Source organism: Lobosporangium transversale (genome assembly GCF_002105155.1).
Source record: "Lobosporangium transversale strain NRRL 3116 chromosome Unknown BCR41scaffold_53, whole genome shotgun sequence".
Classification (NCBI taxonomy): Eukaryota; Fungi; Mortierellomycota; class Mortierellomycetes; order Mortierellales; family Mortierellaceae; genus Lobosporangium; species Lobosporangium transversale.
In genome coordinates this window covers 286677-301575 of record NW_019029031.1, presented here as the reverse complement: position 1 = coordinate 301575, position 14899 = coordinate 286677, and the positions used below count along the sequence as shown (strand labels likewise).

Below are 14899 nucleotides of genomic sequence, written 5' to 3'. Positions count from 1 at the left end.
ATATTGCTCCATTTGCACGAGCATACCTTTCTGTCCAGGCTACTTCCAATGATTCTGAAAGGTTATTCAGCAGAGCCGGATGGATCCTGTCTGCACGCAGAAACCGAATGACCAATCAAAACTTCCGTAACATCATATTTTATCACAGCTTTGTCTCTGCCCTGAAAAAATTACAGAGTTGTAGCAGTAGCAGCTAACTTTTTTATTAAAATAAAGGACTTCTATGGCAACGCTTAATTTCTAAAACAGATGCCAAACTATGGCTGACATCTTTTTTTAGGCATGTGCATATACAAAACTGACAAATGTTTGAATGAGGATTATCCATTCTGTAGCTGTGAGTAATCAAGCTTTTATTGATGCTCGAGATTCTAAAATAAATGCGAATGATGTCTGAGGTAGCAGTGCATGGAGGAGCACTTGGTTATACAAGTTAAAAATTTTAATAAATTTTAACAAGTATGCTGAAATATCGAACCAGCATGCTGGAAAAATAAACCAGCATGCTGGAAAAACGAACCAGCATGCTGAAAAAATTAACCAGCACGTGCTTGTTCTCAAAAATCGCTGCTGCTTCGCTTCCAGCTTAGATCACTGCTCCAAGGAACAAATCCTATATCCTTCATTGCTCAAAAGAGACAATCTTGTCTTTTCTGCACCCCAAAAGCTCGCCATAATCCTATTGAAGCGTTCAGAGGCATTATTTGCCTCATAGTTTGAGGATTAGCAGACTTTCAGTCAAGCTTTATTGTTTTGAACAACACAGTAAATCCTGTCCATTCGAAGTTAGTCCCTTTGGATGGCAGCTATTCAGGGGATGCTAATCAGTTCCGCTAAATTATGGTGCAATCAAAGCAGATTTGGAAAACCAACAAGCATAGAACAGTCGCCTTAACAAGCGAGTGACCTCTCTGTGGCGCGCACGGAGCATGGAGGGCGACTTTTCAAATTCTTTTATAGAGATGAAATCCAAAGTCGCCCCCAGTTAAATATTTTAGCCGTGATACATCTCAAAAATAAAGAACCGTGTTATTAAATTTCTATGACAAGCCTTTTTATAGGATTAAGAACTATATTATTACTGTATACTGTGACGAAAATTCTAAGTTGGGATATTTCTAAAAAGTTTCTCTTTGAGCTCGTCGAAGCTGACATGAAGAAGATCTTTGTACTTTCTGATTAATCCAGTGTGGTTTGGTGTACCAGGGGAACCACGCATGTAAACTATTTTAAATCCAGTTACTGGCTCTCCATCCTTTTTGACAACAAAATGTCCATCGTCAATTAAGGCGGAATGATTGCTTCCAAATACTTCGTCCAAATATCTTTCAATCTGATTTTTGCCGTTGGAATCTCTCTTATCAAAAGCGTTCTGGATCTGCTTAGTTTGTTTCTGCTCGTGGTCGCAGAAATCACTTATGGACACCTGGATAAACATTGTGTCGAGTATGAAATCAAAGCGAGGATAACTCGAATGACAATGGCTCAGTACATGTCCATAGCCACGTCCAAGAGAAGTCATGTTTTGATGGATTGTCCCATGATCCTTAAAGTCCATTATAATCTGCGTTGGATCCTTGCCGACAAGGTTTGTTGCTCTGAGAACGATTAACTTGGTTAAAGTCAAAAACCGGACCAACAGTGTCAACTTAAAATCATCACCTACCTCTCCAAGACTAACTTGCCTCAGAATATGCTCATGATGAGGTATGTTTGTAAACGCCTGAAAGAGTGCTTTCTGCGCTGGGAGGCACAAGACATAGTTTATGGCTCCGCGGTTCTTGTTGAGACGATAGATAAGCCCTAGGTCACGGAAATCCCATTCAAAATCACCACTCTCCGAGTTGTTGCCAAGGAAGACTGTTGCAAGGCTTTTAGCGAACTCCTTCTTCGATTCATCGCTGAGAGCTTCGTAGTAATTCCAAACTACAGGGCGAAGCTCGCTTGTTCTCTGAGCTACATACCCATCAATGCTATCTCTTGTGAGTGGTCTTTCCTTAATTGATCGAATGAGGCGCATAAACTCTCGCGGCACACGGTTTGTAATCCTCATTATATCCTGGACAATATCGGGTTGGTTCAGGTGGACCTCCAACCATTTTGAAAACACTGTCTCGGATAGTGGGCCAACAAAGTACAATAAGATAGCTCGAGCACTGTCTTCCATAATCTGCAATTCATATTTGGCATGGGCTGTTCCTGTAAATATCACTCTAGATCCTTTGTAATGAGACTGCCATAGATTAAGGTTCATTAGATGCTTCAGGAACGGGTATTTATCCGGCACATACGGCTCTTTTCGGAATAACTCTCCATGTTCGTCGATAATGAGCAATGTTTTACGCTCCTCCTGCTTGAATAGGTCGAATACTGCGCGAGCAGCCACAATTGAGCAATCTATAACTTCAGAAAAGTCGAGGAGACTTTCCAGATCAGATGCCGTCAAGATATCCCTGTTGAAAGCGAAGAAGCGCCTTAACAGTGCCTTTGCCGATTTTGTATCCGAACTTTCATTTAATATCGCGGCATCTGGTATATAAAGGGTAAGCCACCCTTTCGCATATCCTTTTGCAGCAAGGAAATAGGATAGATATGACTTGCCAACCCCCATAGGACCAGAAAGGACTCGCCGAAATGAAAACCTTTGTTCAGCACTAATCTCCTTCCACAATTCTAGCATCTGATCCGTAATTATAAATCCCGAATTATATTCCTCAAATTCTTTCGGTGTGAGGCCCAAGGATGGAATGTGAACTTGATCACCAAGCTGATTATCGCTTTTCAGATGATTAAACTTATTACGTGCATCGGGCGGGTCTTCAGGATTCTCCAGCATTGCGATCCAAGAGGGTGGTAACGTGACCATTTTGCCATCAGAAGCTCTGTATTCTCTCCACCCTTCCTCAATGCGTATCTTCTTTGAAGGTGAAATATACTGTGGATCTAATTATGATCATCGTACACATACACAGTTGGTTAGTACCATAACATATAGCCAGTCATCAAGTCAATCTATTTATACAGCAAAAAACAAATTATTACCTTCGTCCATTTTTCTCTTGAGAATCTGTTCCGATGACTCTAGAAAGATAAGAGAGCGCGGCAATGGCAGAAATGTTAGCATTTTGATCAGATCAAAGAATATATTGCTGTCAATGAGATATGAACGCCAGCTAATGGAGAGTCAGAGCATGTGTGCGAAACGCGAAACAGATTCAATCAGAAAAACTAACAAATGCATCAATGTAAACAGGTCAAATAAAAATAAAAATAAAAATGAAAACTGTGTTCTCAGACAACAGTGAGAGTCTGAGGATGTGCACGGAGCATGGAGGGGCGACTTTTCAAATTCTTTTATAGAGATGAAATCCAAAGTCGCCCCAGTTAAATAGTGTTGCCGAGATTCATCTCAACAACATAAAAAAGGGAGGGATACACGTGACCGTGATGAGATAGCTTCATCAATTGAACAATTGAAATATCATCAGTCCATCAAGAGCTAAATACATACCTCGCTGCGGTGGCTTGACAAAAACCTGGATCGTTTCCTCTGGAAGTTCGGAAATAAATATGTCCCTAAGCTTCCTTGACGCGACTGTAAGAGCCTCTTTTGACTCGATTTCTGACTCAACGACGATCTTGTCTTCGTCAGGAATAGAGACCCTGTAGAGGGTGAGCTGGTCAGCGTCAATATCCTTAAATGCATTTTTCTTCGCTGCCTTGATGACTTGCTTGAGTTCATCGACTGAACAATTGGAAAGAATCTTTACAGAAAAAGAAGTTGCTTCTCCATCAACAATACAAAAAATCTTTAGCTCGGTTGGCTCGAGGATTTTAGGGTCATTGGTGCTTGAAGACTCTTCCTTCGCTTCCCCTTTTCTTTCTTTCTTTTCATACGGTTCAGTTCGAGGTGATGGGCATCGTGATGGTGTTCTGCTGCTTCCCATTGTGTTTTCAAACCTGTTTAAAAACAAGGGCGTAAATAGACAGAGGACAGAAAATAGGGAAAGGTTGATAAAAATGCTAAAGGATGATAATTCAGTAGCAGGATGGTTCAAAATTGTCTAGAGATGAAGTTGAGGGAGGAAAAGAAAAAAAGAAAAAAAAAAGGAAAGGAAAGGAAAGGAAAGGAAAGGAAAGGAAAGGAAAGGAAAGGCAATGAATGAAGGCTTGGAATAAATAAAAGAGCAAAATTGATGGGAGCAAAACTGGGGGGAAATAAGAAAAAAGTGAAAAGAGGATAAAGGAAGAAAAGGAAGAGGAGAGTGCAAAAATGAAGTGAAGCAAGTTAAAGAAAGGAGCGACAATTGATAAATCTGTTCCTTTATTTCAAGGTTGGGCTATGCTGTGTGTGTCTGTGAGAAATTTTTTTTTCTTGTTGCACAAGACGCCATGCGATTAAAGATTGAATTGGCCCCCAAGTGTGACGTAACATGTATTATTTAAATACACAAACACTATTCGTCTCTTTAACTCTCTTGTTTTCACCACACAATCGAAAGTGTGCACATCCACTCTTCACCTTACATTCATCCCACTATGAACATGTCTAATCAGTGCTCCTATTCGAACTGAAATTTTGTCAATTGATATTTATTTTTTTAATCTGAAACATCATAATTGACAAAATTTCAGTTCGAATAGGAGCACTGTGTCTAATACCTCATTCCAAGGACAAGAAGCTGTTACTGATGCTCCTATCGATGATGTTCTCGCCATCAATCAAATTGAAAAGATATTGATCGGTGGATTTGAAGATATTCTAAGTGTTCAAACACGAATAATATATATATAATAATAATTTTCTGTATCAATGCTTTCCTTGATGATATCTAAGCAATAATTATGCTTTAGAGAAAAGCCCTTGACGCGTCAAACTCTGGGAAGGATAGAGAGGATGACAGTGAAGAAAGAGAAGATGACGATGGAGAAAAAGGGGACAATGATCAAGTAGATATCCTGGCTGGCCATGAATTTGATTTCGAGGTAAGTGTTGCAATTATATTATAAAGTCTAGTTCATTGCTTGAGAGCATATAATAAAGAAAAAGCTGGACATTTGTACGTTAACTCTAGTCTTTGAAGACGCGCGTATTGAGAATGGACTTAATAATATTGTTGTTGTTCAAGCCGCAAAGCACTATAAAGTTGATCCTGAATCCAGAGATCTGAGCCTGAAGAGAAAGGGCGTGATGTTTTGGTTTCCAGCACGTGCTGGAAGAAAACGAGCACAAACCTATTGCCCAAACAGCACAAGCTGATTGCCCAAACAGCGCGAACCTGTTGTGAAACAGCATGAACCTGTTCTGAAACAGCACAAACCTTTTCTAAAACAGCGCGAACCTGTTCTGAAAACAGCACAAACCTATTGCACAAACAGCGCCAACCTGAAGAGAAAGCATGCAGGCTTAAAAAAATCCACAATCATCTGCATGCATAACAGGCTTCTTCTCTTTTCGCACTACCATTACCATTGCCATTACCATTACCATTGCCATTGCCATTCTCATTCTCATTCAATTCTCAGAGAACCTTCTGCATCATCCCTAAAGACACGCTTAATACCACGAACAGTTGACAGATTAACTTTATTTGTCTGATCTTGTCTCGCAAAGCGGCCATGTACTTTAATAATTCAGTAAATGCTCGGCATCCCTGCCTCTGCTTTCTCTTTATTACTAATGTTGACTATATATAGTCAAAGCCAACTTCTACTTCCATAGCTAGGCTTCTATATCTCTATATCTCAAAGATCTTAAAGACCAATAATCATCGTCTGTGACGCCAAGTAACACTGATACGATTGTACTAGTTTGGACGAGCTTAAGGAATGTAGAGCCAATGTAAAGTTTTTTCATCCAGTGGATGAAGAATTTTTGGAGGAGCTTTTTTACAAGTTGGGGGGAGTGCCAAGACAGGTCCTACAGGCTCCAGCCAAAGAACTATTCAAGAATCAAGGAGATATTAAGGGTGCTAGAGACTCTGCGTTTCAGTGTGTCAATGATGCCATTGGCGTACCCTGGCTCCCAAGAAATCTTTCAACCCTCTTTAGAGAAGGAGATGAAGCGGGTAGTTGTTTACTCCATAGAGTCCCCACTTCTGACCACCTCGACTTCCACCTGGTATGGGCATCTCCTTATGTTCGATCGCGGATCATCATGAAGTTACGAGATCAGACTTGGATCGACGTGTTGAAGCGACTTGTCAAAGCTGGCAGTGAAATAGAAAAAGGTCCTTCGTTTGAACTCTACGTTCACTATTTAATTCGATGTGGTGGATTTAGGTTTCCATTTAAGGATCTTCAATCAGACGAAACAGGACTCTTTGACCTTCCGAGGGACTCGGAAGGATTATTTACCAGGACTATAGCAGATTTTTCAACGTTCTCCAAAACAACAGACAACTTGTTTCTACCATCTACACCCAACTTTGCGTGCATTGATTTTGCATTGGGACCCAACAAGCTATTTCAGGTCACAGTATCAGAGGATCATCCGATCAAGCAAGCACCATTCAAGGAGATAATTGAATATATTACCGGACCCTGCTCGAAGGGAAACCGATCAAAGTTGAAGGGAAGTGATGATACTATTTTCCTCTATTTTGTGGTACCAGGTTACATATATGATAATTTTAAGGTTCAGAAGTTTGTTATTAACGATAGTCAGGATGCCAAGGCAATACATACCTGGATACTTGAAACATGTAAGACAGCGTGTCATAAAAATCGACATCGAAGCTGCATATTCAGGAGGAGCAGCCGGTACGAATCTGAAGAATTAAATCGAATACCAATCAAGTGGATGAAAATTCGTCCTGTAAAAGAAAAGCACTATACCTGTTCCTTGAGGATTTTTTACAATGGTTCATTCTTTATGAATGAAGCCATCATCATCCACTTACCTTTTAGACGAATAGATAGAGCGGTTTAACCCGTCCTCCCTTCTACTGGGGCATATAGAACTTTATAAAGCTGTGATCATTATGCGATCTTGTGTGCAAGAAAGGGCAGATTTTTGTGATACTATTATCAAAGAGTTTTGTAAAAACGGATAGAGATGAAGAATCCTGTGGAGAACCCAGTGAGAGTCTGATGATGAGACCCAAAACCATATTATTATCACCAGGACAGCTGGCATAGGAAATTATCCTTTCTCATATGCTTTGTCATCTGGATGCTTGCCACTTGCGGAAGACCCATCAATTATCATCATCCAAGGCGCCAGAACGTTTAACCAGGAGCTAGGATGACAGCTCCGCTCTAAAGACATAAATGTCGTTTTAGCCCCATGGTGCGTACACGGAATGGCAACCTGTGATCAATGAGATCATATTAGTTGTATGTTCGGCCAATTCAGTGTCAGTATGTGAAGACGGTGCGCCTTGAATCTCTAGGCGTCCAGGGACATGGAATAAAAAAACATCAAGAATGTGGCCAAGGCTGCCACGCGCTTGACCGGTAAAATGTGATACAATATTGGATTGTGTCGTCAGTATATTCATAGTTCTCGATATATTAATGCTACATGCTGTTGAGGGCATCAATCTCGCCAGAATCATTCCCTCTCACATTAATTACCTTGGGAGCCATGCTAGACGGATGGGAGATTAGGAGGAAAAGGTCCTTGATGTCTGGGATATCCACGCTTGTTTATAATCTCACCAAATGTTCTGTGTCTTGCGTTCATAGGCGGTTAATCGCAGTTTGGTTTTCGTATACCCCTTGAAGAACGTAAGCAAAAGTGCCTTTATGTTTTATATTTGATGCTCATCAATTTACCCTTTTTACTTGTCCGAAGGTAGAATGACGCCTAGCCAATGGATGCTATTGCAAGTGTGTCCACAGGTCCTTGGAGAAGTTCATTGAGGAAGCTCGGTTCCATCCAGGACAGATTTATTCCTAGCACTCTTCACAAAAGTAGCAGAATTACTTGGTGGAGTTGGCTTTAATTGCCTTGACAAGCTCCTGCAAGATTGGTTCGACAATCTAATCAGAGTCCTTTCGGAGCGGCATCAAAGCAACTCTATGTTTTTGGTTGTTTTGAACGAGGCGCAGGATATGGGGAGGGGAGGCTAAATACCAGTGTATTAACAACAACGACACTAAGCGACCAATATTATCAGCATTCTTTCATGGATTGGAGGGCTTATCAGAGGATTTACCACGAATTTGCATAGTTCCTTGCGGGATAGGCTTTTGTATTTATGATCCTGCTTGGGTTAAGAGAACTGGCAAAGCTTCAAGGAATATCGAGAAGTTCTCGATGACTTGAGGTTCAAGAGTGCAGTATCGTTTCCTAGATGGGATAATCAAGCAAAAGTCCGGACATACTTCAAGACACTCGTGCGATATTTGGTCAATCGCGTGGCAGCCTTGGCCACATTCTTGATGTTTTTTTATTCCATGTCCCTGGACGCCTAGAGATTCAAGACGCACCGTCTTCACATACTGACACTGAATTGGCCGAACATACAACTAATATGATCTCATTGGTCACAGGTTGCCATCCCGTGCACGCACCATGGGGCTAAAACGACATTTATGTCTTTAGAGTGGAGCTGTCATCCTAGCTCCCGGTAAACGTTTTGGCGCCCTGGATGATGATAATTGATAGGTCTTTCGCAAGTGGCAAGCATCCAGATGACAAAGCATATGAGAAAGGATAATTTCCTATGCCAGCTGTCCTGGTGATAATAATATGGTTTTGGGTCTCATCATCAGACTCTCACTGGGTTCTCCACAGGATTCTTCATCTCTATCCGTTTTTACAAAACTCTTTGATAATAGTATCACAAAATCCTGCCCTTTCTTGCACACAAGATCGCATAATGATCACAGCTTTATAAAGTTCTATATGCCCCAGTAGAAGGGAGGACGGATTAAACCGCTCTATCTATTCGTCTAAAAGGTAAGTGGATAATGATGGCTTCATTCATAAAGAATGAACCATTGTAAAAAATTCTCAAGGAACGGGTATAATGCTTTTTTTAAAAAAGACAAAATTTCATCCACTTGATTGGTATTCGATTTAATTCTTCAGATTCGTACCGGCTGCTCCTCCTGAATATGCAGCTTCGATGTCGATTTTTATGACACGCTGTCTTACATGTTTTAAGCATACATATGGATTCTTGACGACCGTATCTTTGGAGGTAAGAAAGTTCTGAACTTTAAAATTATCATATATGTTTCCTGGCACCGCAAAATAGAGGAAAATGGTATCGTCACTTCCCTTCGACTTTGATTGGTCTCCCTTCAAGCAGGGTCCAGTAATATATTCAATTATCTCCTTGAATGGTGCTTGCTTGATCGGATGCTTCTCTGATACTGTGACCTGAAATAGCTTGTTGGGCCCCAATGCAAAATCAATGCACGGAAAGGTGGTTATAGATGGTACAAACAACTTGTCAGCTGCTTGAGTGAGCCCTGATAATTCATTTGAAATCCGGATATGCACCACTTCTGGGTTTGCTGGAAAATCAAGAAATCCTGTTTCGCCTGACTGAAGATCCCTAAAGGGAAATCTAATATCACCACGTCGAAATAAGTGATGAGCATAGACTTCAAACAGTGGGCCTTTATCTATATCCTCTCCGCGTTTGACAAGTTTCGCCAACACATCGCGCCAAGTGTCATCTTTCATTTCCTCGATAATCCGTGATTCGACCCAACGAGATGCCCATACCAGGTGGAAGCCGAGGTGGTCAGAAGTGGGAACTCTATGGAGTAAACGACCACTAAATTCACTCGCTTCTTTTCCTCGTGCAAAGAGCGCTACAAGATCTGCTGGGTTCCTGACTGCGTTAATGGCAGCATTGACGCGGGAAAACGCAGCGTCTTTAGCGCGGTTAATATCTTTTTGCTTTTCAGATAGTACATCGACTGGACACTGTAGAACCTGTCTTGGCACTCCCCCCAACTTGTAAAAAAGCTCCTCCAAAAATTCTTCATCCATTGGATGATAATCCTCTACATTGGCTCTACATTCCTTAAGCTCGTCCAAACTCCAGAGTGACATGTGATAGTAGCTAATTGGTGTAGTTTCCTTGCTGAGTTCAGCGTACTGCTCATTGAGAGTTTTTGGTGATGCCGCAAATATCGTCCTGGCTTGATCTGGTTGAGGATGGTTACCACTGTCAACTAAATACCACGTTTCAGGTTGCTCAAGAAAAATGTTTGAAATCTACTCTCTCCCCATAACGTTGGCAAGTTGTTCCTCCGTAGGCATAACATTCGGTATTCTTCTTTTCATGGAAAACAATAATCGGTGGATTCTCTTCGTCATGCTCTGCAAGGAGGCGGACGGCAAAGTAGACCAAAAAGGCTGACTTCCCAATTCCAGGCGTTCCAGTGACAAAGTATCGGTTCTTGCGCCATCTTGTACGAGGAGTCTTGATTAAGGTTGTAATATGGTCATAAAGCTTTTTATATTCTTCTCTGATATAAAGATGCCTTGTTCCGACAACAGGGAAGACACGACCCTCAGGGGCAGTCAATATTTTGGAACCCTTGATACCACCAGAATTTCGGAGCTCGCAAGCCACGCTAACAATGCTGTAGTAAATACTATCTCCTGAAAACTCCTCCCCCATGTACGAAAGCAGCTTGACCCTCTCTTTCGAGTTGAGAGGCGAGAGGACAGGCCTACCATTCACTATCCCTTTCGTTACAAGCCCCGCTTCTGTAATCGCATCCCTAAGAGTACCTCTGCTACTTATACTTGGACGAGCTTTTTTAGAGGGTGACTCTGATAAAGGAGATAGAGTGATCAAAGTCAATATTTTTGATTTATTGCACTGCACATCACTCTGAATTGATCAATAACCAGGTTCTCGGCCAAAAGCACTCACCAGCATCTCCATCTTGTTTTCTTTTCTGAGCTAAGTATCAAAGGCGAATAATTAGAAAGAACGTTGAGTTATCAAGACACAAACCAAATGGTGATATTATGCACATGGCCGTTTAAGATATAAACCAAGCTTCATCAGCTGAAAATATCAACAATCAGTCCATCAAGAGCTAATACATACCTCGCTGCGGTGGCTTGACAAAAACATGGATCGTTTTCCTTGGAAGTTCAGAATTAAATATCTCCCAAAGCTCCATTGATGCGGGTACGAGAGCCTCTTTCGACACAATTTCTGACTCAACGACGGTCTTGTCTTCGTCAGGAATAGAGACCCTGTAGAGGGTGAGCTGGTCAGCGTCAATATCCTTAAATGCATTTTTCTTCGCTGCCTTGATGACTTGCTTGAGTTCATCGACTGAACAATTGGAAAGAATCTTTACAGAAAAAGAAGTTGCTTCTCCATCAACAATACAAAAAATCTTTAGCTCGGTTGGCTCGAGGATTTTAGGGTCATTGGTGCTTGAAGACTCTTCCTTCGCTTCCCCTTTTCTTTCTTTCTTTTCATACGGTTCAGTTCGAGGTGATGGGCATCGTGATGGTGTTCTGCTGCTTCCCATTGTGTTTTCAAACCTGTTTAAAAACAAGGGCGTAAATAGACAGAGGACAGAAAATAGGGAAAGGTTGATAAAAATGCTAAAGGATGATAATTCAGTAGCAGGATGGTTCAAAATTGTCTAGAGATGAAGTTGAGGGAGGAAAAGAAAAAAAGAAAAAAAAAAGGAAAGGAAAGGAAAGGAAAGGAAAGGAAAGGAAAGGAAAGGAAAGGCAATGAATGAAGGCTTGGAATAAATAAAAGAGCAAAATTGATGGGAGCAAAACTGGGGGGAAATAAGAAAAAAGTGAAAAGAGGATAAAGGAAGAAAAGGAAGAGGAGAGTGCAAAAATGAAGTGAAGCAAGTTAAAGAAAGGAGCGACAATTGATAAATCTGTTCCTTTATTTCAAGGTTGGGCTATGCTGTGTGTGTCTGTGAGAAATTTTTTTTTCTTGTTGCACAAGACGCCATGCGATTAAAGATTGAATTGGCCCCCAAGTGTGACGTAACATGTATTATTTAAATACACAAACACTATTCGTCTCTTTAACTCTCTTGTTTTCACCACACAATCGAAAGTGTGCACATCCACTCTTCACCTTACATTCATCCCACTATGAACATGTCTAATCAGTGCTCCTATTCGAACTGAAATTTTGTCAATTGATATTTATTTTTTTAATCTGAAACATCATAATTGACAAAATTTCAGTTCGAATAGGAGCACTGTGTCTAATACCTCATTCCAAGGACAAGAAGCTGTTACTGATGCTCCTATCGATGATGTTCTCGCCATCAATCAAATTGAAAAGATATTGATCGGTGGATTTGAAGATATTCTAAGTGTTCAAACACGAATAATATATATATAATAATAATTTTCTGTATCAATGCTTTCCTTGATGATATCTAAGCAATAATTATGCTTTAGAGAAAAGCCCTTGACGCGTCAAACTCTGGGAAGGATAGAGAGGATGACAGTGAAGAAAGAGAAGATGACGATGGAGAAAAAGGGGACAATGATCAAGTAGATATCCTGGCTGGCCATGAATTTGATTTCGAGGTAAGTGTTGCAATTATATTATAAAGTCTAGTTCATTGCTTGAGAGCATATAATAAAGAAAAAGCTGGACATTTGTACGTTAACTCTAGTCTTTGAAGACGCGCGTATTGAGAATGGACTTAATAATATTGTTGTTGTTCAAGCCGCAAAGCACTATAAAGTTGATCCTGAATCCAGAGATCTGAGCCTGAAGAGAAAGGGCGTGATGTTTTGGTTTCCAGCACGTGCTGGAAGAAAACGAGCACAAACCTATTGCCCAAACAGCACAAGCTGATTGCCCAAACAGCGCGAACCTGTTGTGAAACAGCATGAACCTGTTCTGAAACAGCACAAACCTTTTCTAAAACAGCGCGAACCTGTTCTGAAAACAGCACAAACCTATTGCACAAACAGCGCCAACCTGAAGAGAAAGCATGCAGGCTTAAAAAAATCCACAATCATCTGCATGCATAACAGGCTTCTTCTCTTTTCGCACTACCATTACCATTGCCATTACCATTACCATTGCCATTGCCATTCTCATTCTCATTCAATTCTCAGAGAACCTTCTGCATCATCCCTAAAGACACGCTTAATACCACGAACAGTTGACAGATTAACTTTATTTGTCTGATCTTGTCTCGCAAAGCGGCCATGTACTTTAATAATTCAGTAAATGCTCGGCATCCCTGCCTCTGCTTTCTCTTTATTACTAATGTTGACTATATATAGTCAAAGCCAACTTCTACTTCCATAGCTAGGCTTCTATATCTCTATATCTCAAAGATCTTAAAGACCAATAATCATCGTCTGTGACGCCAAGTAACACTGATACGATTGTACTAGTTTGGACGAGCTTAAGGAATGTAGAGCCAATGTAAAGTTTTTTCATCCAGTGGATGAAGAATTTTTGGAGGAGCTTTTTTACAAGTTGGGGGGAGTGCCAAGACAGGTCCTACAGGCTCCAGCCAAAGAACTATTCAAGAATCAAGGAGATATTAAGGGTGCTAGAGACTCTGCGTTTCAGTGTGTCAATGATGCCATTGGCGTACCCTGGCTCCCAAGAAATCTTTCAACCCTCTTTAGAGAAGGAGATGAAGCGGGTAGTTGTTTACTCCATAGAGTCCCCACTTCTGACCACCTCGACTTCCACCTGGTATGGGCATCTCCTTATGTTCGATCGCGGATCATCATGAAGTTACGAGATCAGACTTGGATCGACGTGTTGAAGCGACTTGTCAAAGCTGGCAGTGAAATAGAAAAAGGTCCTTCGTTTGAACTCTACGTTCACTATTTAATTCGATGTGGTGGATTTAGGTTTCCATTTAAGGATCTTCAATCAGACGAAACAGGACTCTTTGACCTTCCGAGGGACTCGGAAGGATTATTTACCAGGACTATAGCAGATTTTTCAACGTTCTCCAAAACAACAGACAACTTGTTTCTACCATCTACACCCAACTTTGCGTGCATTGATTTTGCATTGGGACCCAACAAGCTATTTCAGGTCACAGTATCAGAGGATCATCCGATCAAGCAAGCACCATTCAAGGAGATAATTGAATATATTACCGGACCCTGCTCGAAGGGAAACCGATCAAAGTTGAAGGGAAGTGATGATACTATTTTCCTCTATTTTGTGGTACCAGGTTACATATATGATAATTTTAAGGTTCAGAAGTTTGTTATTAACGATAGTCAGGATGCCAAGGCAATACATACCTGGATACTTGAAACATGTAAGACAGCGTGTCATAAAAATCGACATCGAAGCTGCATATTCAGGAGGAGCAGCCGGTACGAATCTGAAGAATTAAATCGAATACCAATCAAGTGGATGAAAATTCGTCCTGTAAAAGAAAAGCACTATACCTGTTCCTTGAGGATTTTTTACAATGGTTCATTCTTTATGAATGAAGCCATCATCATCCACTTACCTTTTAGACGAATAGATAGAGCGGTTTAACCCGTCCTCCCTTCTACTGGGGCATATAGAACTTTATAAAGCTGTGATCATTATGCGATCTTGTGTGCAAGAAAGGGCAGATTTTTGTGATACTATTATCAAAGAGTTTTGTAAAAACGGATAGAGATGAAGAATCCTGTGGAGAACCCAGTGAGAGTCTGATGATGAGACCCAAAACCATATTATTATCACCAGGACAGCTGGCATAGGAAATTATCCTTTCTCATATGCTTTGTCATCTGGATGCTTGCCACTTGCGGAAGACCCATCAATTATCATCATCCAAGGCGCCAGAACGTTTAACCAGGAGCTAGGATGACAGCTCCGCTCTAAAGACATAAATGTCGTTTTAGCCCCATGGTGCGTACACGGAATGGCAACCTGTGATCAATGAGATCATATTAGTTGTATGTTCGGCCAATTCAGTGTCAGTATGTGAAGACGGTGCG

General features: G+C 40.9%; 4 protein-coding genes across 4 annotated transcripts; 2 read left to right on the top strand and 2 right to left on the bottom strand.

The window, feature by feature from the left end:
* Positions 1-1024: 1024 nt before the first annotated feature.
* BCR41DRAFT_362251 (hypothetical protein) lies at positions 1025-1870 on the bottom strand (the record flags this gene model as incomplete). Its single annotated transcript, XM_022025689.1, has 1 exon — positions 1025-1870. A coding segment is annotated over one exon (609 nt), but the record flags the coding sequence as incomplete, so codon positions are not given.
* Positions 1871-1915: 45 nt separating this feature from the next.
* BCR41DRAFT_362248 (hypothetical protein) lies at positions 1916-2441 on the top strand. Its single transcript, XM_022025688.1, has one exon. The coding sequence runs from the start codon at positions 1971-1973 to the stop codon at positions 2226-2228; it is 258 nt and encodes an 85-aa protein (XP_021876887.1). The 5' UTR covers positions 1916-1970; the 3' UTR covers positions 2229-2441.
* Positions 2442-2724: 283 nt separating this feature from the next.
* On the bottom strand, positions 2725-4235 carry BCR41DRAFT_191320 (hypothetical protein). The gene is made up of 3 exons (XM_022019820.1): positions 3512-4235; positions 3043-3079; positions 2725-2943 (listed from the first exon to the last, which is right to left on the bottom strand). The coding sequence occupies exons 1-3, from the start codon at positions 3945-3947 to the stop codon at positions 2904-2906; spliced, it is 513 nt and encodes a 170-aa protein (XP_021876886.1). The 5' UTR covers positions 3948-4235; the 3' UTR covers positions 2725-2903.
* Positions 4236-4392: 157 nt separating this feature from the next.
* On the top strand, positions 4393-5171 carry BCR41DRAFT_389780 (hypothetical protein; the record flags this gene model as incomplete). Its single annotated transcript, XM_022028162.1, has 4 exons — positions 4393-4421; positions 4636-4768; positions 4855-4986; positions 5076-5171. The coding sequence occupies 4 exons, from the start codon at positions 4393-4395 to the stop codon at positions 5169-5171; spliced, it is 390 nt and encodes a 129-aa protein (XP_021876885.1).
* Positions 5172-14899: the final 9728 nt, after the last annotated feature.